Source organism: Carettochelys insculpta, chromosome 14 (assembly GCF_033958435.1).
Source record: "Carettochelys insculpta isolate YL-2023 chromosome 14, ASM3395843v1, whole genome shotgun sequence".
Taxonomy (NCBI): Eukaryota; Metazoa; Chordata; order Testudines; family Carettochelyidae; genus Carettochelys; species Carettochelys insculpta.
The window spans coordinates 380,357-405,769 of NC_134150.1; the positions used below are offsets into that span (position 1 = coordinate 380,357).

Genomic DNA, 25,413 nt, shown 5'->3' on the forward strand with positions numbered 1-25,413 from the left:
AGTTTGCAAGGCATTAAAGTAGGATTTTGAAAGACAGGGCCTAGCACCTCAAAGTCCTCCTAATGGAAGTGGGACTTCAGCCTCAGGAGTCCCCAGCAGGAGCTGGAAGTGGGGCCTCTTCAGTACTGAGTACACTGGCACCATCTTCTACAGTGCCACCTAAGGACTCCCGGCACTGGGAGCAGATGCAGCACCATCACCCTTGCAGCACCATAGGAGCCAGCCTCCAGTGCTGACGAAGAAGAAAAAGAGGTGCAATAAGAGCAGATCCCTGACATCAAAGTGCAGTGGCCACAAGACCATGGCTCCATCACACCCTGACAAGGAACAGAAGGTGCGTCTGTTGAAGCTAGTGGAGAGCAGCAGCCTGCATTCACTGGACTTGCCCTCGACGCTGGAGGCATTTCGAGCAGCCCAAGGTCTACTCCAAATGACAGTACCAGGTCCTCCTCCATCTATAGCGGACTGGCGCCATAGCACTGAGTAGAGGAATGCCCGGTGCATACAGAGGTGGTGTCGGCACCAGTTCCAGCACTGACATCGACACCAGCACCGATGCCGCAGTTGATGCCGAGCGCACTGGTGCCGTCCCATCAGAGAGCAACAATGAGCCAGTTTCAGGTAACCTATGCTCCAACACAAGCACCATCTTCAGCACAGATGACTTTGGCACTGATGCCAGTGGCTCCACCATGGTCTTTGGCGTCAGAGTCGGCATTGGAGTTGGACTTCTGTTACTCCAGCTCCAGCTGAAGTGGGAGCACGAAAGCGTCACATTACCGCCATCTTAGGCACTGTAGTCATCGTTTGGACAATACGGTTTTGCCACCAGCTTCACAGAGTATGACACAGTGGCCCTTTTGAATCCTGTGGGCCTTTCATGAAGCACAGGCCTTGGGAATGGGAGTGACATCTAGGGTGCCAGGAGCCCTGCCATCGGCATTGCTGGGTGCCCATCCCCAGCTCCCATCAGAACAGCAGCATCCAGCAAATATCTCAGAGCTGCCTGCCTCCATATCATTGGCGTTGATGTCAATGCTGTCATTGGTGCTGTTACAGCCGGGCTGGACTCCATCGGTGCTGATACCCATGGTGCCACTATCACCAGTGCTGGAGACCCAAGGACCAGCTCAGGCATGTGGCCAGGCCCAAGGACAAGAGCCCAGGTCGGCACCTTATCAGACACCAGCCCTAAGGTTTCCTGGCCACACAGCATCTATGGTTCTGTTGACCCTGGTGCCTCCCAGTTTCCCAGTAGTGTCTTCTTGGACTCAATTGGAGGGACAGGGTGCAGCTACCCTCCCCTTACATGTGGCGGTCCTAGGACTCTTCTCTTCATCCTCCCTGGATGAGGAGGTATCTGGCTTTTCAGCCTCACCAGTATTGGAGTATGGCAGGGCCTTCCAGCAACTCTTTAGGAAGGTGGCCCAGCACCTGGCAGTACAGGCAAAGGAGGTCTGGGATGAGATGGATCCAGTCACAGATGTTTTGTCCTCTGCAGGTCTTACCAGGATGGCCCTACCCATTATTAAAATAATTGCCACTGCGGCAAAAACTGTTTGGCAGACCTCTGCTTCTGCCCTTCCTATGGCCCATAGGAATGAAAGACGGTATTTTGTCTCATCCCAGGGCAATGAACACTTGTACACTCACTCCCTGCCTGACTCCCTGGTAGTGGACACTGCAAATCATAGGGAATGCCAAAGGTTCCGGGGACCCTCCAGAAAAAACAGACGCTAAGCGCTTAGATCTGTATGGAAGGGCAAGTTTATTCAATGGGTAGGTTACAGTTAAGAATCACTAACCAGCGGGCCTTGGCTAGCAGACATGCTTACGACACTGTCGGTGCCATCTCTAGGTCCACTGAATTGGTGCCACCTGAAGCGAAACGCAACTTCACCACAGTGGTGGAGGAAAACAAGCTGGTTTCCAGGGCAGTGTTACACGCTGCACTGGATGCTGTGGACACTGCTACTTGAGTTATGTTATCATGAGTTGCCACATTGCCAAGTGAAAATCCAGGACCTCCCCTTTGAAGGCCTGACACTGTTTTCAGAGAAAACTGATAAAAGACTCCAGGGCTATCTTATGCTCACTGGGGCTACATACGCCTGCTAATTAGCACAGGCACTTCAACCCCCATCTGCAGCCAAGACAGTTTCCACAGCCATGAAGGGACAGTAACAGAAGGTGGAATGGGACAGGCAGACTATGGCTTGAAACCTGCTGGTGGGCAAGGACGGTGTGGCACACTTGGAGTCCAGCTGGGCTCCTACAAACTCTATCGTCTGAGACGGGAGCAATATGGACTTTACCTCGTTGATCAGGAGACAAAGGCTTACAAATGTTTGTCAAATCAGCTGTACGTGCTGAAGCACCTGGTCTTGAGACCAACCAATCGTCTAGCTATGGGAACAGCTGCACCCCTTGCTTGCATCGGTAGGTAGCCACAACCGCCATGCGTTTGGTGAAGACCATGGGGGCTGCAGACAGACCAAATGACAGTGCTGTGAACTGATAATGGTTTCCATCTGCCATGAATCTCAGGAACCTCCTGTGAGGAGGGTAAACTGAAATGTGAAAATATACGTCTTGTAAGTTGAGAGCAGCAAACCAATCCTCCTGTTCCAGCATCGGGATTATGAGACCTAAGGATATCCTATGAACGTTTATCCTTTTTATGAACTTGTTCAGTCCTCTTAGGTCTAGGATAGGCATCAGACCCCTCCCTTGGCCTTTGGAATTAGGAAACAATGGGAGTAAAACCCCTGAACCTTGGAGGGACCTCTTCTATGGCCCCAGACCCAAGGAGGGCTGGCAATTCCTGCTGTAGCAGGGTCTCGTGAGAGGGGTCCCTGAAGAGAAGAACAGGGAAGGGAGGTACAAGGAGAATTGAATGATGTATCCCCTCTCTACCATACAACAGACCCACTGGACTGTGGTGATGCTGCACCACATGTGGTAGAAAGGGGATAGATGTAATGAAAAAAATGGGGATACTGGAATGAGTGTAATTGGCTCACCACTCACAACTGTGCCACCAAAATGGTGGCTTTGGCCCCTGTGGGCCTTTTTGATAGCCTAGCGCCTGAGAGTGCTGGCCTGAACAGCGCCTGCCTGTCCTGTTCCGCCTTCTGTTACTGTCCCTTCAAGGTTGCAGGAACTGTCTTGGCTGCAGATGGGGGTTGAAGTGCCTGTACTAATTAGAAGGCAATGTACTATATAAACAAAGGGCTGGGGGGGTGGGGCGGGATGCATGCTCCTCTTCCCTGGAATCAGCATGGAATCTTGTTGCAGGTCCAGTATCTGCAAGGGGCACACAAGTCACCATTGGACCAACTTAGCAGGTCCTTCATGGATCACAAGTGGTTAGTCCAGCTGGAAAACAAGAAGAAGTCTTGTGGCACCTTATAGACTAACAGATATTTTGGAGCATAAGCTTTCGTGGGCAAAGATCCACTTCATGAAGCGGATCTTTGCCCACGAAAGCTTATGCTCCAAAATATCTGTTAGTCTATAAGGTGCCACAAGACGACTTGTTGTTCTCGAAGCTACAGACTAACACGGCTACCTCTCTGATTCCAGCCGGCACTCATTCAATCCATTTTCTGGTAGTGGGGTCATCCCCAATTGGACCTGTTTGCCTCCCACCTCAATGCAAAATGTAGGACGCGTTGTTCTTACTGCAGTCGGAGTCCTTCATCGTTCCTTGGTCAGGCCTGCTGATGTATACGTTCCCTCCAGTTCCACTCTTCCACAGGGGAGTCCTCCTCAAGATTCAGTCAAGTTGGGCGTTGATCATCTTGGTGGCATGGGCCCGGGCACACCAGCACTGGTACTCAACCCCCCATTCACCTGTCAGTTTGCAAGCCGGTACCATTGCCAATCTGTCCGGGCCTGTTGACACAGCAAGGGGGGAGACTGCAGCACCCCAATCTCCAGTTGCTGCACCTCACAGCATGGATGCTCTGTGGCTGAGAGACATGGAGCTGGCCTGATCGGATCCCATAAAGAAACTATGTTAAATAGTAGAAAACCCTCTATGAGGGTAACCTATGTGGCTAAGTGGAAAAGGGTTTTGGTACAGGTGAGTCAGAGAGGGCTCTCTATCTCTTTCCTTGGTCAGGGTGCACTTGGCAGCCATTTCAGCTTTCCACCCAGGCCATGGAAAGTCTTCTGTGTTCTCAGACCTGGTAGTCAAAAAGGTTCCTGAAGGGCTTAGAAAGAATCAGAGCCCAGGTACAGGCACCCCTCCCTCCCCACCCCCCGGTGATCTTAATTTGGAATTGGCCAAGCTCATGCAGGCCCCTTTCGAATCCCTGGCTTCCTGTTCCCTGCTGTTTGAGTTAGCATACAGCATTTTTAGGGGCAATAGCTTCAGCAAGAAGGGCATCTGAGTTACAGGCACTTTCAGTGGATTCCTTGTATGCAGTGTTTACAAGGATAAGATTAGACTGAGACCTCATCCCACATTATTACCAAAGGTGGTCTCTGCGTTCCGTGTTAATCAGGACATTTCTTTACTGGTATTTTACCCAAAACCTCACACCTCTCTGAGGGAACGTGTTTATATACCTTGAATGTTAGAAGGGCACTAGCCTTCAATATGGATAGGACTAGGACCTTTAGGAGGATGCAGCAACTGGTAGGATGAAAGACCTCCTGGTCTCCTCCCAGTGGATTTCATCCTGGATACTGACTTACATCAAAGAATGTTGTAAGCTCACGGGGATGCCCCCTCCTCCGATCAGGGCTCACTCCACTAGAGGGCAGACATGCTGTGTGGCGTATCTGGTGCAGGTGCCTATCCAGGACATCTGCAGGATGGCCACCTGGTCCTCAATTCACACATTTATGGCCCTCTATACGTTGACGCAACGCGCCAGGGAAGATGCTGCCATACATTCCTTCCAGGGCTCCAACCCCACCTCCTAGACAGTCACTTCTGTTCACCCTTGGAATGCACATGAGCAATCACCCGAAGAAGAAAAGACGGTTACCGGTTCTGTAAATGGTGTTCTTCGAGATGTGTTGCTCATGTCCATTCCAAAACCCTCCCACCTTTCCCACTGTCGGAGTAGCTGGCAAGAAGAAACTAAGTGGGGGCAGGTCAGGCGGTGCATATATTGGTCGCCATATTGGTGCTGTTGCAGAGGGCACTGAACCGACCATATGGCCACTGGCTAGAGCAAAAAGCTTTTGACGACTGGACATGCACCAGTGCACACCCAACTTAGAATGGATGTGAGCAACACATCTCGAAGAACACCAGTTACAGAACAGGTAATTGTCTTTTCTGATTAGTCTGACTCTCATGCTTCAGAAAACCTCCAAATTGGCTTCAGGTGCTTTAATTAGCTTGACTGCCCTGATTGATTCTTGAAAGTTCCTGCTAGTTTCAGAGTAGCTTCTGCTAGTTTCAGAGTAGCTTTTGTTAGTTTACCCTGGGAACAGGGACCTTTTTATTCTGGGTCTAATATATTTTTCTTCCACTACTCTCCTGTAGTGCTCTGGCCTGACTCTGTCACACTATCTGTGATGGGGAGCATGTTGTCTACTGAAATTCATCTTCTGTTCCCATCGGGGTCAGTTTCAGTCATGAGAACACACAGCATACTCTCCAGCAACTTCCTGACAGGTCTCCCCTCTCCTGAGAGGATCCAGGGAGTGTCTGGCTTAGACTTTCCTACCAAGATGCTGTGCATACTGAGCTGAATTCTGCACTCAGTGATATCTTGTGATGATCCTGAGCCACTGCCTAAACTGAAATTATGTTTTAGCCTGAGCCTGCTTAAGCCGGATGAGTCACTTCTGTGCCAGAGAGTGGGAGAGTCATCAGTGGCAATTACAGTAAAGTTCCTTTAATCTGGCCCCCTGATGGTCCGGCATCTGTAGTCCCCCGAGATACAAGAGGGTTGTGGGAGGGCTGAAGAAGTTGGAGGAGCGCAGGGTGGTGAAGAAGTGGGCTCTACAGTGCTGCTCATTTCACCCACTCTCCTCGCGTACAAGCATTGAGACACGAAGACTGGAACAGCCTCACATGTGCGGGAATGGAGAGAGCTGTTGCCTGCTGATGGGTTACAAGTGCAGCCTTGGCTGGACCCAACCTTCAGCGCCTGGGCCCTACCCAGGCTTTACCACCTTCAGCGCGGTGCAGACCGGTCCTCTCTGCCCCCTCCTTGGCAGACACTGACTGTGTAGCCCGACCCCCTCTTACCGGCTTGGCTCCCCACGAGCAGGGCAGTGCCCAGCTGTCAGGTGTCTGTTAGCCATGTGGCAAAGCAGCTTGCAGAGCCACTGTCCCCAGCACCATGGCGCTGGGCCAGGGCACATTGAGCTCTGCAGGTCTCTGGGGCCCTGCTCACTGGCCAGCAGTAGGCGTGAGCCTATTTTCCTCCACCATTAGGCACACAAGCTGGGGGTGCATGTTAGTGGTGAGCTGCAGCTGGGCACGTAGGTAGTGAAGCTGCAGAAGTACGGGGTGGTGAGCCACAGCTGGGCATGGGGGTGGTGAACCATGCTGGAGATGGGTTATAAACCCTAGGGTGTAGGGGTTATAGTGACGTCCAGTAATCTGGAAAATTTGATAATCTGGTACCTGTCCGGTCCTGGACATGCCAGATTAAAGGAATTGTACTGTATCTGCAGGTCTGTGATGGGGCTCCACTGTCCATGCTGGTGCTTTGTGCAGCCATCTTGGAGATTAGTTCTGCAGATCAGTGTGCCTTTTCTCGTTGGTGTTTTGCCTGCTGTCACATCTGCTTCTGGACCATATCTATCTAAGGACCATGGTGCCCTCTTCATATGACAGCCCTCCAGTCATGCCATGATCTATAGACCCGCTTCTGGCAGCCCTGCAGTCAACTGTCCAGCCATTTGTCTAGCCACTTCCCTAGTGGTGATTGAGATCAGGGAACTTGGGCTCACCCAGTACTCCAGGTCTGAGCCCAGAGACTTGTAGATGGTAACCATGTGCTGCATCCCCTTCACCTCAGTATGTTTTCCCAGGCCATGTCCCTGCAACCCCAGAACAGTCTTTGCGCTTACTGCACGGTCTCAGTCATAGCAGCCTGCAAGACACTTCCTCTTATTCCCCTATCTCTGCCCAGGACAGCTCTGTCCAGAGTTCTAGCTTTCTTATGCCTGCAATGTACCCAGTCCTGCTTCCTTGAGCCACACAAAGTAACTGGCCCTCCTCTGCCCCCCAGCAATGCCCTGCCTGGGCCCTAATTGGCTGCTCCTTGCAGGTCCTCTTCTTTTGGCTGCTTCTCACATAGCTTCCGTATCCTTCCCATGGGGGGAGGGATAGCTCAGTGGTTAGAGCTTTGGCCTCGTAAACCTATGGTTGTGAACCTAGTCTCTGAGGGGGGCTTTAAAGGATCGGGGGCATATTAGATTGAAACAAGAATCTTTCAGGGATGGTGATTGGCCCTGTTGTGAGTGCAGGGGACTGGATTCAATGACCTCTTGAGGTCCCTTCCAATTCTAAGAGAGATGTATATCTCCATGCTTCTACCTGTTATGGTTCTGTTAACCCCTTGCAGGACAGTGTGGGGCCAGCACCCCATCACAAGGTCTTGTAATGGACCCCACACTATTTAGCCATGGGTTAGCCAATCCATAGGCTAGGGTGCAACCAGTGATCCCAAGGGTGACATATAGGCATGTTAAGGGAGACATTTGCTCCAGTTTGCTCAATATCACTCTCTGGCCATGAGCACTCCCCTTGTCTAGTAATGGTAGGCTGCCCTTATTTGGCTTCCTGTCCAGTCCCTGCTTCAGCCTGCATCTGCACCTGCCTCAGCCAGCCACCGGGTGATTGACACTCCAGAGTGAATGACTAGTAACTCCATTGGTGTCAGTATAGTTACACTGAAATAAAACTAGTGCAGGTGCGATAAGGTACAGGCCAGCTGACTCTTCTCACTTGCTGTAGTATTGCATGAAATTGCCGCATCATTTCCTGGTGAGAAATAACAAGAAGTCCTGTGGCACCTTATAGACTAACAGATATTTTGGAGCGTAAGCATTCCTGGGCAAAGATCCGCTTAGTCAGATGCATCTGATGAAGCGGGTCTTTGCCCGCAAAAGCTTATGCTGCAAAATATCTGTTAGTCTATAAGGTGCTACAGGACTTCTTGTTGTTTTTGAAGATACAGACTAACTCTCCTACCTCTCTGATAGGGGTGAGAAATGTTGCCCTCGGTTTGGGCAAAGCCAGTGGAGCTTGAGGTTATACAAACCCCAAATGATGATTCACTTACAAACAGAAACATAGGGAATCCTGTGCTCTGTTGGTGATAGTGGAGCGACCTCTCATACCTAGAATTTCATGAAAACAGAAAAGCAGTCCAGTAGCACTTTAAAGACTAACAAAATAATTCATTAGGTGGTGAGTTTTCGTGGGATAGACCCACTTCTGCTCACCACCTTATAAATTATTTTGTTAGTCTTTAAAGTGCTACTGGATTGGTTTTTTGTTTTGATAGTATATAGACTGACACACCTGTCTCTCTATTAGAATTTCATGGTTATCATTTTGCTGTAAGCAGTAGGCACTTAATAATGGCAACAGGGCTAGACCTCAGACTGTCCTGCTTGAAAAAAACTATCCCCCCTCACTTCAGTTGCAGAAGATGCCCTATAACTGATGACACAGGGCTTATAACTCACAAAGGAGCAGTTCTTATTTTATACAATTTTATACCCAAGCAGTAGTGACACATACATCACACCAGCTCACATTATGCTGTCTTTATTTCTTCCATTGGCTTTTTTCTCTCCGTACTGTTTGCTTTTTTCAATCTCTCCTAAACACAACATGAACCCAGGAAAATACTGGTTAATCAAAACGTTGAGAGGTTCAAAATTCAGCAAAACTACTTTCTGCTGTCTTACTGCAATGCAGAGGAATGTATGTGAACTGGAGAAAGCCTGAAACACAGCTCATTCTTGGCTATCAGACACTTAGACATGTTATAAAGTGGCTCAGCGATGGGCTGAAGTGCCCATTTTTTCATGCTTTTTATAATTGTGCATTTCACAACATTAGAGTTGTAAAGTTCATTGCAACAGTGATTAACCCCTGTCTGTCTCAATGCAGCCAAGGACACTAGAGACTGGAGAGGAGCTGCATCTCTCCATCGGGTTTGACCCTTTCTACAGAAAGGATTTGAACACCCGGGTTGCAGAGGAGATCCTGACTATCCAGTATCTAGAGCACCCTCATGAGGACCAGGTTACCCTTCGGGGTGAAGTGCACTTCCCAAACCTGCACTTCCAGACTATGGATTTGGATTTTGGCTGCATCTTGAATGACACTGAGGTTGTACGTTACATCGACATGACAAACTGCAGCCCACTTCTCGTCAAGTACCACTGGTCTTTCGTGATGGACAGTTATGGAAACCAAATAAGGTAGGTGTGGCATTGTCTTTTCTACTATCCTTGGGATCTCCTCTTTCTTTAATGTTATGATCCCTTGGAATGAGACTGATTGCTTTAAACTTAATTAAACTCCATTTGGAAATCATTCCCACTGTCACTGCTATGACAACCTGCCAGTCGTTCTGGGGGAAGTTAGTTGGCTGAAAGCTACATGAGGTGTGTTGTGTGGGGGAGGCTATATCTATCCTGTTAAAACAAGGCTAGGATAGGAGTTGGCAGAGCAACCCTCTATCTTAGCAGCTGCTTGTTTAATCAATAGACTGCAGTGGTGACTGAAGCCCTTTCACATCATTTGTGACAGTTGTTGGGGCTGATGAATTCAAAAGGCCATATATCCCACAGGTATGCCCCCGCCACTAGCCTGTTCATGGTATTGATAGTCCAGAAGCCCAATCAACTGTCTCTTAACTGCCAAGCCTGGTGAAGCCAGTGTGAGGTGGTGTAGGCCTTCTGGCCAGTGGGGGGATTCTGCTTTTAGGAGGGCTTTTTTTCTAACCTATTGAAGAGCTTATTACGTACACAGAACAGTTTTAAATACAATCTGTAAAGGAATAATTAATTCTGTAGCTGAGTCATAAAGGTTCTGTGTTCAGCTATCAATGTCTGCCTGCATGTCTTCAGGGGATCAGAACTGCTCAGCTTTGTTTTGTGGATTCCCAAGCCTAAGGAAAATTGGTAGATTTGATCTTGCAGTATAAACATTAGAGCACTTCTTTACATATACACCCAGCAGCTCTCTGGAGTTTGACACGATACAAAAGTAGAGTTTCAGCAGTTACTCTAATTGCAGTAACAAATACTTTTTTTTCATAATGCTCTAGAGAACCTAACAGACTTAACCAGAGAGTATTGATATGCTGCCATTCTGGATAACACAAACCATCAGTAAATAATTTTATGCAGGAAATCAGGGTGTAGCCCAGAGGAGGCCTTTGGAAAGTGAAGGAGATCAAACATGAATACTTGGAGAGTCTGGGGAGTAAACTCAGGCACTGGAGTAACTCGTGGCGGGTTTGAGCCTGACACCATGTGCTGGGTGCCCTTAGCTCCTGCTGAAGTTCATGGCCCTTGTAAAATCAGGCTCGCAAGGATCTCCAGATGTGCAGAGAGAGAAGGCTGAGGAGGTAGGTGGGACATGAGGCATGGGGGAAAGGGCACAGGCTGTAATGTCAATGCCTGGGGGCTCCAGTCATCTTGGCAAATTAGATTAATGTTTAGTTACAAGCTAAAGAGAAACTCTCTAAAGTGGGTTACTGAACACTGGTTATGTATTTTGAAGTAACAGTGAAGTATACACATTACTGAGAAGCTGGCATGGAATTAATTTAATCTGTGACTATTTGCATCCTTGGAAATACAAGGCCTGAATCTGTTTCCAGGTTTGAATTACCCTATCTCCATTTAAATCTGTTCCATTGAGTCTGAGCCTGTGACAGGCAACGAATGCAGATATGAATCCTGAAATAAATATGACAACAAAATACATTCTTTAGCAGCATTTGTCTGTCTTGTCAACCAAGCAACAGTTTGGCAGATTAATGTGATATGAAAATGGTCTTTCATTTCATATTGATGGAACTTCCTGTAACTTAGGCTCTGGAATTCAATCAACCTTTTCTTGGGGTGTGCCACTCTGAATATCATGAATGTCATGAGATGAGAACAAGTGTCTCTGTAGTTGGGAGTGGCAGGTGAACATCTCAGTTCTTGAAGATTGATATTAGAAAACTTGAGAAGGTGTAATCAAACAGAACATGTGGACAGAGAGCACATTTGTTGCAGTTTTGATACTATTGTCTACAACGAAGATTACAAATAAAATATGTGGTCAAAAGAGAACCAGAGCAGGAATAAGTAAACTGGTGTCCCTGCTGATCTCTCCTTGAAAATACAAACACAGAGAACGCAGTATTGTCAGGTGAAGCGGGAGAAGAGGTGAGGACTGTTTGCTGTTTCTCAGGGTCTTTACAAGCTTTCCCCACTGTTTGATCTGCATTAATCAGATGAACCGAGTTTACAATATTCTGCCCCTCTTTCCTCTCCAGTACTTTGCTGTTCTCCGAATAACTGAGATTTATGGCATGCCACTGCTCCCCACTCTATTTGCATGTCCAGCACTATAAGTGAAGTTTGCCGTCTGCTCACAGATTCTAATCTCGGCTCAACTTGTGTAAGCTTATTAGTATGTCCACCTGGTTCAGCACAGCTGTGCAAAAGAAATCAGTGTCTTCAAAATGACCACTTGGGAGGTGTACTTTGAGGGTGACTTGTTACTTGATTTTTTTCAGGCCTGAAAGCTTGGCAGTGATGTTTGTTTCCCACACCTAGATGAGTGTGGCTCAGGGGCCATGCTTTCACATCGCTGAGTAAGCATACCAAGTGCATGGGGGATGTGATGGAATCAGTACAAAGATTTGGGGGTTGCAGCATGGTCACAGGGAGTAGGAGTGTGAGGTGAGGGCACAGGACCTCCAGGTTTTTGGTGTCCAGGCCCTGTGTCTCTGCTGCCTGGGGTCCTGGCCACTGGGCCCACTGCTGCCTTCTGCCTTCAAATAAAGAAATAATACATGCATACCAATAGAATATACACATTCAGCAATTTATAACTTTTCCAGTGATTCCTTACACGAAGTATTGTGCATAAAGCTTTTTCCAGTTATATCGTATTCAGAAGTGTATTTCCATAAAGAATATGGAGTCCCAAGCCACAGTGACTTTTCTTCTGTCTTGTGCCAGTGACTACTATGGACACTGCAAGTGACAGGAGAGCTAGCTGAGCCAGAGAGCTTTAGACGTTGTTCTTTGTTCTCTGAATGAGTTTCTTAATGATTATTTTATATTTGAAACTTCAGCACAGCTCCCCTGCTGACTGAAATTTCCCACGTGCCAATACCGTTACCCCTGCATTAAGTACATGGCTGTAGTTCACATTCTCTGTTTATACAAGGGGTACAAGGGGTAGTGGTCTGAAGTTTACAAGAAGGAGAGGAGTAGGTTGAATATTAGGAAAAACTACTTCACCGATAATTCCTTTTCTGTAACACACATACCATTAGGTCATCGTTTTGGAAAGAGAAACATCTGAGCTGGCTTTTATATTCAAATTTGGCACATTAACACATGGTTTAAATCGTGATGGGAACTTTCTGAGTCACTATAGGGGCTTGTCTGCATACTTGGCTCAGTCTAATTCTTGACCTTCCCCCCCACCCCTCCACTCTCTGATTTGCTCACCTTGCTTATCTTTTTCTGATTTGTCCTCCTTGCTTACTGTTTTTGGTTCTCTGTGCCTTAAATATTGAGTCTGTTCTGGTCTGGCTGTGGTCTGAAGAAGTGGGTCTGTCCCACGAAAGCTCACCTAACAAACCATTTTGCTAGTCTTTAAAGTGCTACTTGACTACTATTGGCTCTGTATGAAACAATGTTGATTTCAGCCACTGGGAGCAGTGTGCTATTATAGCTGTGGTGATGGAGCTCAAGCTGTGGCATCCATTTAGGAGTCAGTTATGTCTCTTTCCTTGTTTCTCTCTGTGCACCTGCCGCAGGCATTGCTGATGAACTCGCTAGGGCAAGGTATGGTATTTGTTTCTGTTTGTTCATTGACCTGCTGCAGTCTGAAGAAATGACACTGAGGATGTCACAGTCTTCCAGGCCTGTTCTGTTGCATTTTTTTTCGAGTGGTTTCTTTGCTTGGTGTCTCCTGCAGCATACGCCCCAGAAGTGTAGAGCCTGCCAAATTGAGTGTCTGGTGTTGAAGAGGTGCACAGATCCTCTGGCATTGTTCTGTCCAAGAATGATGTTCCCTTCATTATTGGTATTCTTTCATCCTGGTCTTGTCTCCTCTATTCTGGTTTCTATAGCACACCTATCACTGTAGTATCTGAGAGCCGTTAAACACTTGGAGATGGGGCCAAGTCACAAAATTTAGATCCAGATTTCTATAATGTTCAATTTAGCATTGTTTGAACTTGAGATTTTGGTTCTGATTTATGACTAATCAAAAATAAATACGCCTTAAAAAGAATAAGCAGACTTAAATGGGCAGAGTGCACTCGCTAACCAAGCAGAGGCCACATAAGGACTGCCTCAGATCAATTAGCCTGTGAGATCAAACAAGACCATGATAGCACAAGGTGGTATGGCTGCAGATCTCTGTGTATAATTGACTGAGACCTGAGCCTTAAAGACAAAGTGTTTTTCTTAGCCACCATTGTGTCCTATCATATGTTTTTAGGACAGGTGAGAAAACTCACAATTAGAGAAAATATTCACCACAAAATTCATCCATATGGTTCCCAACTCAAAAGGAATCTACCTTTTACACTAGGAGTGGGGAACCTTTTTTGGGTCAGGGAGCCACTGACCCACAGAAAATTCAGTCAGGTGTCACACACAACTGTGAATCACAAAATCCTCACTGGTGTGGCCTCTGACTGAGATACCTCACTCCCCTCATGCTACAGCACTATGGGCATGGAGGATGGAGAAGGGGAGACTGAAGTTCATGGCTTTCCCCAGGCCAGATTAGCTCCTCTGGGGGTTAATCTAAAAAGTGCATTGCATTTAAAGCTTCTCTTTTTTTATTTCCTATTTTTGCTTTTTTAATATCTTTCCTTCTCTGTCAATTATAAACCTTAAACAGTCCTGTCAAAATGAGTGACCTGCTCAGAAGATGCTGTTACAGAGTCTGAAAAGTGAGTAGAGGAGACAGAAGTTAGTGACTCACAAGCTGGGTAGTCTGTGCCAGATGTTGTGGCTGTGGAGACCCCTTCGGGCCTGTTATCAGAACTGGTTGATATACAGGTAGAGGATAAAAAATGGTGTAAAATTTCCTGGCTTTATAACATGGGATGTGACTGCTGTAGATGAGGGGTCATTGTCGCTCATATAGAAGTGCCTGAGCTAGCTTTAAATTCTCTAGCTCCTGAAGTAACAGCTGTCGCAGTACAAGCTTCAGTGCAGGATAGAGGCCTGAATAACTACCCAGCATCCAGGTGGGATTGTTCTAGGGTTCCCGTATCTGACCTTTCAAAAAAAGAGGACACCCCTGAAAGGGAGTGTATCTGTATCAGTATCTACCAACTCATGTTGTATTAATGTGCTATGTAATGTACTTGTGGAATGAACTGAATGACCTAAGTGACCTCCTCTGTTTGCTGTCATTGGAAGTAGAGATACAGATGAGGCCTGGTTTTCAGAGAGCTGAGCACCTTTCTCTCCTGGGCTTCACCTCTTGTTGTACATGCTAACAGCTGCTGAATCATAGAATCAGAGGTTAGGATTGGAAGAGACCTCAGATGGTCATCTAGTCTAACTCCTGCATGATGCAGAACCAACACATATGAAAACCAAACCCCAGGACTTTTTCCACAATTGCGGAACCAAAAGTGTTCCATTATTTTTCCGTGGCAACATTGAGTTCCTATCCACAAAATCTATCTGTCGATGCTCTGCTAATCAGCTAGGTGGCATTTGAATCTTTCCTGAGTGGCTGTTCAAGCACACAGCTTATAGGGAATGCTGGTTTCATAGTGTCAGGAGAATGCTCCGACTACCTACCTACCTGCTGGGAAACGTGCTAGTTTTGCTTTGGTTAAAGTGTTGCCTGGAAAAGCCTGTTTCACTCATGTTAATGTGATGTTATATTCTCTGGTGCCCTGCTTGCCTATAACATCACACACCATTCAGGCTAGAATGTAAGAATTCTCAAGGTCGGGTCCCAGAAACCTAAATATCACCCCTTTCTCCCAGTGAATCAAATCACAGGCAGGGATTCTGTGCCATTCAGAGTCCATTGATATGATGCTTGTCAGTGCTGCAAAATTACTTCTACTGGTCATCTGCCTTGCCCTTTGTTGCATGACATCTTGGTGATGGTGGAAGGTAACACTGGAGGGTGTCTACTGTTAGGTTGCCACCTGGCATAGAATATCGTATGGAGTTGTTAAAATAAGCAGTGTCATCGTAAGCCTATCATCTGCACTATAAGTAACTTGAAAAGGGCAAAAGTCTCTTGCATTCGATTTCTGTGTTTTCAGTGACTGTGATCAGGTGCAACCCATGGCTGCACCCTCTGGTTCCCTGGCCTGCCATTGTGCGATCCATACTTGCTCAAACCCAGCCCACAATATTAAAACCACATAGATGATTTTTGAAAGCTTAGGACTGGCAATAGCAAACTGAATTCAGACATGCATATGACTGGCAGCTGACTTCAGCCCAGCACACGTAGCTGTGAGAAGCAGAAGTAGCTCTTCAGAATTTTATAACAACTTCTCCTGCCTGTTGAGGCGTGACATCATCTAGTTCCCAAAGGGAGAGTTCTATTTGCCTACCTGCCCCTGGTGCTTCTCTGGCACCAGTTACCATGGTGTCTCACAATGCCGCTGGGAGGGACCAGAGGGCATAGCTGCACCTAAGCTAACTTTGAACAGTACTCGCCCTGGAGCCACAGCAGCACATAGCTGCACCTGCAGGTTACATATGTGTTTGCTGTTAGTATTCCAGCTAACCGGGATGTTTCTACACCTGCTTCATTCATATCCTTTGAGGGTGGCGTAGGCTAATCCATTTGCCCAAAGTCTCTGGTTGAGTAGAGACTTGAACCCAGGTGTCCAGAAGCCCAGGGCAGCACATTAGCCTCCAGGCCAGCCTTCTTTTCTTCTGCTTTTCTCCAAGCTTGCCTCAAAAGGATGGTTGATCAATATGCTGTTGGACAATTAATGGTGTGAGGCACAAAGGGAAATAAGGGAAAAGATCAGGTGAGGAGCTTAGGAGATGTCTTTATGAAACCAAGAATCTCTGATGGAGTATGGAGGTGATGAGCCACTGGTAAGTCTTGTGACAGACCACTACCTGGGGGCTGCAGAATTCTGCAGGAAGGCAGATATACCGGCTGGTGGGGGAATGCTTTCCTGTTTCCCAATTAAGGCAGACAGCTGCAGGCCTCATTAACCGTTAGCCACAGCTGAGTACAATCAGCAGTCATTGGCTAGTTGAGGCCCTGCACTCCCTATAAAAGGTTCCCCCTAGCTGGTTGCACGGGGTTGGGGAGGGGGCAGGATTTGGAAGGTGCATGCATGAGCAAGAGCTAACACAGGGAAGCGGTGGGTGAAGTGGCCCAGGGGTAGGTTGCTACATTGGGGCAGGGGAGAAGGCCCTGCCAGCAGCCTCCTGACCTTGTAGGGACCCTGGGCCAGAGTCCAGGGTAGAGGGCAGGTCTGGACTCCCCCCACCCTTCCCTGAGGGCTATTCCACTAGAACAGGCGTGGGCCTGCAAGGGGACTGGCTTTATTCTGCCCCACTTGGGACTTGCCTATGATGAGGATGGCTCACTAAGTGGAGACTCCTGCCGCTGGAAAGGCCTGGGCAGATATGGGGTCTCCGTGAGCCTCTGAGGCACAACAGAGAAAACCGCTAGGAAGCGCAGGGTCCCACAGGGGTTGACAAGCAACTTTGTCACGGTCTGTTCCTCACTTCCTTTCCTCCTTTTGGGCCAATTTTCTGATGTTCCTACTTAGGCAATTAATTTCACTGAGAGTGTTGCCTACGGACTGCGTGAGGAGTCTGGAATTTGATTTTAGTATTCCCTTCACCTTGTATCCCACCAGATCCCCTTTATTATTCTTTTATTTCAGCTCTGCGAAGTTTGTCTCACCTGTCAGTTTTTACATTCCCTGTTAGATCTCTGAGTATGATCTCACTCCCTGATCTTACATGTTTGACTTTCTCATTTAATTTATTTTCCCTCTAGTAAAAGTCACTTTGTAGTTTTATGCTTCTCCTTAGCAGAAGCTACCAGTCATGTTATTTTCCAGCATGGTGTCTCAGAGGGCTTCCACTTTAGAATGAAGGAAGATATTATTGTCTGGGCCCTGTGATCCAATGACATTGCCTTCAGCTGTTCTATAACGAGGGGGTAATCTAATAAATATCTATAGATTTTCCAGCTCTTCATGAGTTGCTATTAATGGCAGTATTTCTCACAGGTGGCTTCTTGTTAGAAGGCAATATAGCTAGCTCTGTGTGTGTAACCAAAATGGATAGCTAAAATGGGCAGGGCTACATGGCTGGTGGTAGGCCCCTGGGCCAAGATCCTCAAAGGAATTTAGGCTCTGTATTTCCATGGAGATCATTGAATTAAACCAGTGGATCCAAAAGAATTTGAGACCCTAGCTGGGGATGGGGGTGGGGTGTGGGGGCAAGGATTCAGTCATTTCTGGTAGCTCTGGATTACAGAAATGTTCACACTTCCTTTTGTTTTCCTGCTTTGAGAGGTCATACAAGCTAACTTTTGTGATTAGAAATGTTCATCAAAAGCATCTTTCAGGCAGGGGCATAATTTGCCATGCAGTTGCCCCCCAGGCAATGATTTGGCCCATTGTCTCCAATTTTTTTATGTCTATATATACCACATCTCCCTTGTCCCAACTTCACATGCGATATCATATAACCACTTTTAATGTTCTATATGCCAACACAGGTTTGCCTCTCCTGCCAGAATTATTCTGAAACAACACTTCTGGTTTCAAATCTGTAGACAAGATTCATTTAGTTAAGGGGATAAAAGATCATTTTCTGGCAAAATGAAACTTGTTTCAGATGGAAATGTAAGTGTAACCCTTCTGCTGACAGGAGTCAGCAGCAGCCAGGGCTAGGTTCAATATATAGGGGTTTCTTTTCATCCATCTCACACACAACCAGCTTGAGCCCCCCACCCAGTAGCCTGGAAATTCACACACCTTGGCCGTGTCTACACTAGCCATGCAAATGGCCATTTTGAAGTTTACTAATAAAGCGCTGAAATACATATTCAGCGCCTCATTAGCATGCGGGCGGCCACGGCACTTTGAAATTGATGCGGCTTGCCACCGCGCAGCTTGTCCAGACGGGGGTCCTTTTCAAAAGGACCTCGCCTACTTTGAAGTCCCCTTATTCCCGTCTGCTCAAGGAATACGGGGATTTCGAAGTAGGCCGGGGTCCTTTGGAAAAGGAACCCGGTCTGGACGAGCCGCATGGCGGCCAGCCGCATCAATTTCGAAGTGCCGCGGCCGCCCGCATGCTAATGAGGCGCTGAATATGTATTTCAGCGCTTCATTAGTAAACTTTGAAACGGCCATTTCGAAGTTTTTGGCTAGTGTAGACGTAGCCCTTGGGGCGCATCTGAGAGGCAATGCTTCCCCACTCCCAAGCACAGAGTCTGAGTGTAGAAAAGAAACTTCAATGAAAGAGGCAGAGAAGTCACATGGCATTAGCTTGGGAAAAATACCACAACCAGAGATCATAACCATCCCTCAAGTAACTGTCCCAGCTCAAATGGATTTAGCAATGTCCTTTGTCTCTCAGGCTCACCAGTACAACAGTGTAAGTATTCCATTCACACACCTAAACTTTCTCCCTATCCTCCTTCAGATGCCTCATTCACAGCTCTGTCCAGTCTGTGCAGACCCTGACACATCACCCTGATGACTTCCCTCACTGAGCCTGTGGTCTGTTTGCTCCTGCCCGCCACCCTGCTGGCTGCCAGCCACCTGCTGCTTTCTGGGTTTGGCTCAAGGCAAAAGTAATTTCAGCTCTCATTAGCTCCTGCTGCCACCTTGTGATTTCAGTTCTCAATCTCAGTATTCACTAGGGGAGGCTCTCACACACAAGAATACAGACTCCAGCATCCAGCTTTTAGTTCTCTCTTTGAACAGCGTAGGGGGGAGGACTAGTCAGGCTTATGGCTATATGGCCTACGCTCCGGATTGTCACCTTGTCATGGTGAGTAGGCTTGTGTGTTCCAATAAACCTGAGAGCAATGCCACAGGGAGTCTCATGCTCCCAGCAGGGTCACCCATGCTGGCAAGATCAAGGGAAAGGGTCCAGACAAAGAATATCCTCAATGACAGATGAGGCGGAGGATAGTTAAGGTAAAGCTACAATGGCTGTGAAGGCGGATGAAGTCTGCAGCGGACAGCAGACTCCCAGTTGTCGTGGATTCTGTTCCATTGGACCTCAGTTTTCTGTCTGTCAATAACCGTGTGGTGACTATGGTGCAACAGTCCCCTACATTAAATGAAGTCATGCACAGGCATCTTCCTCTGTGTATGACTCTCCTAAACTTAAGCCCTATAGTGACTGGTGAATGGCGATGGGAGCAGGATCGTGAAATCTGGAAGCTTTTAGTGATGAACCAGCATGTAGGTGGTGCGTGTATGTGTCAGTCGTTCTGGTTCAAGGACTGAGATGGTAGAACACTCCGGCTGCTGCATCCACAACAGAGCAGCCCTATTTAGGATCCACTCTGCTCATCCCACATGGGGAAGGGGCTAGAAAAGGTGCTCTAAACATAGGTCACCTCAGTCCCCCTGATGGGATAAACATGTCCAGTGGGTTAACTTCCATGCAGTCAAACTTGAATAGTAAGCTTTGGAACATGGAATATTCGGACTCCAATGGACAACCCAGACAGTGAGTGACCTGAAAGACGCACAGCAATTATTGTCCACGAGCTGCAACAATTCAACATTGATATCGCTGTCCTGGCAGAAATACATAGACAAGAAGAAGGGGACAGATATCTCAGAGGTTTGAGTATTGGCCTGCTAAACCCGGGTTTGTGAGCTCAATCCTTGAGGCCATTTAGGGGTCTGGGGCAAATAGATTTAAAAAAAATAGCTGTCAGGGATGGTGCTTGGTCCTGCTGTGAGGGCAGGGGACTGGACTCAATGACCTCCCAAGTTCCCTTCAAGTTCTATGAGATGTGTGTATATATTATACACATAAGAAGGACAGCTAAAAGAAGGTGGAGGGTATGCATTTTTCTGGAAAGGAACCCCAAAGGAGGAAAAACTAATTCATGGAGTAGGATTTGCCATCAAGAACAAACTGACAGAGATCCTATTGGAAGTCCCTGTCATTGTCAGTGAGCATCTCATGACTCTCTGCTTGAAGTTTGCCACAAACCAACAGGCAACTGTCATCAACTCTAGACACCAAAGATGATGTGAAGGAGAAGTTCTACAGCCAACTGGACACAGTCCTGAAAGAAATACCCAAAGAAAACAAAATTATTCCCTTAGGGGATTTCAGTGCCGGGGTCGAAAGAAACGCAGATCTCTGGCAGACTACCATTGGGAAAGAAGGAGTCAGCAACAGCAGCTCCAATGGAATGCTCCTCCTTAGAAAACGTGCGGAACATGAGCTTGTCATCACGAACACCCTGTTCCACCAGAAAAACAAACTTAAGACCTCATGGCAACATCCTTGATCGAAGTACTGGCACCTCATAGACTACATCATCGTCCGCGCTAGGCATGATGTCCTTCTCACACATGTAATGACTAGTGCTGATGACTGCTGGATCGATCACTGCGTTATTCGATCCACAGTGGTGATTAGGATTGCCACCAAACAGAGAAGTCAGAGGAAACAGATACAATGAAAGATCAATGTACAAGGCTTGAAGGACCCCATCAGATGAAGTGACTTCTAGGTAGCACTCCAAAGTAGGCATTTCTACTGTCCCATTTTGAATCAATATCTTTCCTTCTTAGTTCCAGTGTAATGCAAACACACCAGCATCAGCCACATTATCTGCACGGAAAGTGGTCTCTCCATGGAGTGCAGCATACCTCTTTAGAGCCTTCAGTAGTCAGGTGCTGTCCATCAGCTACTCATACTTGGTTCCCATAGCATCTGGGAGTAGTGACAGTTGAGGTGTTTCCTGCACAGGATGTCTCAACACTCCAGTGAGGACAGTATTCATAGGCACACCTGAGCGAGCATTGATTACAGTAGCTCAGTAAAAATAGTAATGTAGCCATAGTAACGTGGGTTAGCTGTCTGAGGGCATGCCTGGGCCCTGTGTGGGACTTCATTCAAATAACTAGCTTGTGCCCTCCTGTTTTTAGCCAGTTTGCTCAGAGATTACCCACAGATGAACCCTTCCTGGGGCCTCATCCAGCCCAGTTCTGGAGTGGTTGCTTAAAGAGGATGGACAAAGTAGCTCTGAAAATTTTGAGTCAACATGTTCACCTATTGGTGCAGGCATTTTTCACAGCATGCTCATGTGTAAGTCTAATTTTATTTTTCAGGTTCATCCCTGCAAGATATAAGTCCCACATTGAACCTGAGCCAACATATGAGCAGGAAAGTCCTCAAGAGCTCCCAGCAGCCTCAGAACAAACTGACTGCAATATCTCTGTGAGGTTTGTTCAGAAATCATCAGCCTTGGGTCAGAGTCTGGCTGAGTTCCATAGTACATTTCTGTGAGCAGGACCAGGTCCAGCCCACAGGAGATGGCTGTGGCAGATGGCCTGTTCGAGCAACCCAGTGGTACATGTGCTCTTACCCAGCTTGAATTCCCTCTAGAGCAGGCTGCAGGGAATAAACAGCTATTAGATATTTGGCAAAACTGCAAAGCTCTGGTGACTTATTACTTTTTTCTCTATATGTTGAACCAGAAACTCCAGAGAGATGGACCTGGAGAAACACACCAATAGGCTGAGTGTACAGAGGACGCCAATGGACAGAAACAATTCCCCAAAAATAAAGGTAGCTGTTCCCTAGCCCTGTCCCCCAATTTATGAAGCCCAGCTCATTCACCTGCTCCCTCCAGCAGACTCTCACTGGTCACCTTCCCTCCAGTTAAACCTTCCAATTTGCCTGCCAGCTTGGTGGATCAGACGTCTCAGGGGATTTTCAAATGCACACACTGCCTCGCTGTTCAGAGACTTGGCTGGTAATACTCCCATTAACTTTAATGAGCGCTGAATTAGGTGAACAACACTAAGCACTTTGAAAAATCAGACCTCCGCTCTCCACTGACCTAATTCTCACAGGGCACTAGGCTAGGCCTGTGTTTACTGGTAACTTTAAAAGCAGTTATTGCCTCTCTTACTGTTTTACACAAGAAGCTTCTAACTTCCTAGTCTTTTTCCTAATCCAGTCCATGCTCATGACAGAGTTACAAAAATCAGACACCTGTTCAAACTCACCTAAGCCTGCCTACTGTTTTAGGTGCTATGAGGGGTGCTGACAAAGAGAGCCAATGGACATGTGTGTGAAATGATGCTTTGGAGACAGATGCACAAGGTCTGTCATTTGCTAAATTCTTATGCATGGCTTTGAAAAGTCTCCACAGCTCTCTGACTGTTAGCTGTGGAGATGGTAGATGGTTAGAATAAGGTTCTGATGAAACCACATTAGCACATGGCCATTTTCGTTCTTACTGGAACTCGTCAGACATGTGTAAACTGCTGTCTATAGCATCATTCCAACCCGGGATGCCTTCTTCATAGTCAGCAACGAAGGGTCCTGTGGCACCTTATAGACTAACAGAAAAGTTTTGAGCGTGAGCTTTTGTGAGCACAGACTCGCTTCATCAGATGCTGGTCAGTCTCCTGCTGCTGTCAAGGGTGACAGCTGCGATTCAGGGTACTGTCCCTGACAGGAATGGGAAACCACTCCTGTCAGGGACAGCAACCTGACTTGGGACTGCCTCCCCTGACAGGAAACCTGCTCCTGTCAGGAGCAGCTGCCATGAATCAGACTGCTGCCCCTGACAGGAGCAGTTTCCCAGTCACCGGAGTAGCGGGGAGCTGGGAAGCAGGCTGTAGTCTGGCTCTAGGCTCCCCTCCACTTTCAGAGAGGGGAAACTGAGCAGGGCAGCAGCTCTGATTAGTTTCCTGGCTCCAAGAAGCAGAGGGGAGCCAGCAGACAGGCTGCTCCTGGTTCCTGTCTCCTCTTGACTTGCACAAAAAGTCAAGTTACACAGGCGTTGCAGAAACGCAACCTCCACATAACTCGAGGGTTTACTGTGTTAGTGGCTATGTCAGGCTATAACTACGGCTTTAGCTTCATTTACATAACTGTTGTGTGCATCCACTTTTCTGAACCTGGGTCTTGGCCTTTGCCTTTTGATGAGAGCTCCCTACATGTGTGCAATTTCTCTATGAAGTAAGCGTGCTATGTTCAGAGACATACCCAGCCATGAGCAAAATGGCTGCAGTGTTCACTGTGAAAAGGAAGGGGCAGGCTCAGGATTGGGAATGGCAGTGTGGCTTTCCTCAGTGACTCTCAATCTTTCTAGAATATTGTATCCCTCTCAAGAGTCTGCTTTGTCTTTTATACCGCACATTTCACGTCACATAAAATTCCATGCTTGCAAAATCAGACATAAATGTACAAAAGTGTCACAGCACAGTAATACTGAAAAAATGTTGACTTTTCTCATTTTAACCAAATAACTGAAACATAAAATTAATTGGAATGTTGATGTTGTGCTGATATTTCAGTGTATGATATATAGAGCAGTGTAACCAAGTTACTGTCTTTATGAAATTTTAGTTTGACTGACTTCACTGGTGCTTTTTATGTTCCCTGTGTCAAACTAGAGAAATCTCTAGCTGAGTTGCTGTACCCTCAGAAAAGCTCTAGGTACACACACACCTGGTTCAGAACCACTGCCCTGACTTGTGCTGCTTCTTTCTAGATGCTAATGCGGGGTGCTGATGAGGAGGTGGAAGGCGTTTCTCTGATTCAGAGCCCTGCAGAGCTCCAGGAATCACTGTGGTTGATGGAGTCAGAAGATCTTACAACAGGAGTGGAAGAAGTAAGCAGGAGAGTCACTGGACTTATGACTGCTCTTTCACTCCCTTGCTTCTTGCCTCACTTTGCAGGGTCTTTCCTGTGGACACAGCAGCAAAGTGTAGCAGCCCCACAGACTATCCAATACCGCATGTTGTACAATGCTTCCATCATTCCAATGTGTGTGAACGGTGCTAAGACTTGTGGCTCTTAAAGTCTGTGTATCTTTTAGAACCTTTCTTCTGAAGAGCAGTAACACCTTTCAAAGCCTAGTACTGAGTCACTTACAACTAACCAGTAGACCTACTTAAACAGTTTACAAAAAGCTTTTGGTTTGGCCGTATGATCAGTTAGTTGAGAAAGTTGCTTAGCTACTGTTGGCTTCAATGGAGCTGTGGAAATTAACTCCAGCTGCAGATCTGTCCCATACGTTTCAAGGGCAGGAGAAGAAACCATTATGGTCATGTAGGAGAAACACCCCCTTGATGTCAATGAACAGTTTCACTGATTTCTGTGAAAGTTACTCCATTCATTGAGTCACTGGTTGATAATTACCATTCTGGCAGTGCCTATTGCCTTAGCACTGTAATGGAGAATAGCACACAGTATAGGAACAAAATATAGAGTATTAGCCGTAAGCTGAGCTGAGTCACATTGAAGTGACCGTAGAGACTACGATACCCCCTATGCCCCTTCAGGTTATATCAGGGAGGTTGGAGGCCAGAAGTCAGAAACATTCTATTTGTGCCAGCCCCACTGGAGGAGCCAATCTTATCTCTGGTTGCTCCAAACAACTGCTGTGCAGAGTAGAATGCCAGGGCATTTAAAAGGATTAAGTTCTTCTGAAGTTACTATCTGTTGATTTCTGCTCTTTGAAATGTTTAATTATGTCATGTCTGCATTGCTCTGTCGTCTCTCCCCTCCTGCCACCAGGTGTTTGACATCTTGCCCCTCTATGGAATGTTGCAACCCAACGAGAGCCAGCAGGTCTCATTCACCTTTTATGGCCATGCCGACATTGTTGCCCGGGCCAAGGCACAGTGTGAAGTCGAGGGAGGCCCTACCTATGAGATCATGCTGAGTGGAGAGGCTTCAGTCATCAGTTATGCCTTTGACATAAAGGAGATTGACTATGGGCTGCAGGTACAACACACCTTTCCCAGGAGAGGCCTGAGTTTCAGAGCTGCCAGCTTCCATTTAACTGGCCAGATGTGCCATCATCCCCTTTTGTCATGTGTCCTTTTGTAGGCCTAACAGGGTGTCTCTACCTCTGGATACCATTACAGGGCATCCCCCAGGTCTTCTGTTGCTGTCAGCAGAACCTCCTCTGCATAATATACCTGCATCTCTTTCTGGTGGGCAGCATAACCTATGCAGAGTTTGTCCATCATAAAG

At 47.1% G+C, this 25,413-nt stretch overlaps 1 protein-coding gene across 6 annotated transcripts in view; it reads left to right on the plus strand.

The window, feature by feature from the left end:
- Positions 1–25,413, plus strand: part of HYDIN (HYDIN axonemal central pair apparatus protein) — a 286,881-nt gene that overhangs the window by 142,521 nt on the left and 118,947 nt on the right. For 5 of the 6 annotated variants that reach the window (XR_012647429.1, XR_012647430.1, XM_075008458.1 and 2 more), the window contains exons 22-26: positions 9,104–9,417; positions 21,525–21,638; positions 21,894–21,984; positions 23,924–24,043; positions 24,952–25,161. Coding sequence is in view for 4 of the 6 variants with exons in the window: in XM_075008458.1 (XP_074864559.1) it covers positions 9,104–9,417; positions 21,525–21,638; positions 21,894–21,984; positions 23,924–24,043; positions 24,952–25,161 (849 nt within the window). In the remaining 2 variants the exon portion in view is untranslated. Of the gene's footprint in view, positions 1–9,103; positions 9,418–21,524; positions 21,639–21,893; positions 21,985–23,923; positions 24,044–24,951; positions 25,162–25,413 lie in introns of those variants that run through there. The other variant, XM_075008462.1, reaches the window with a different exon arrangement.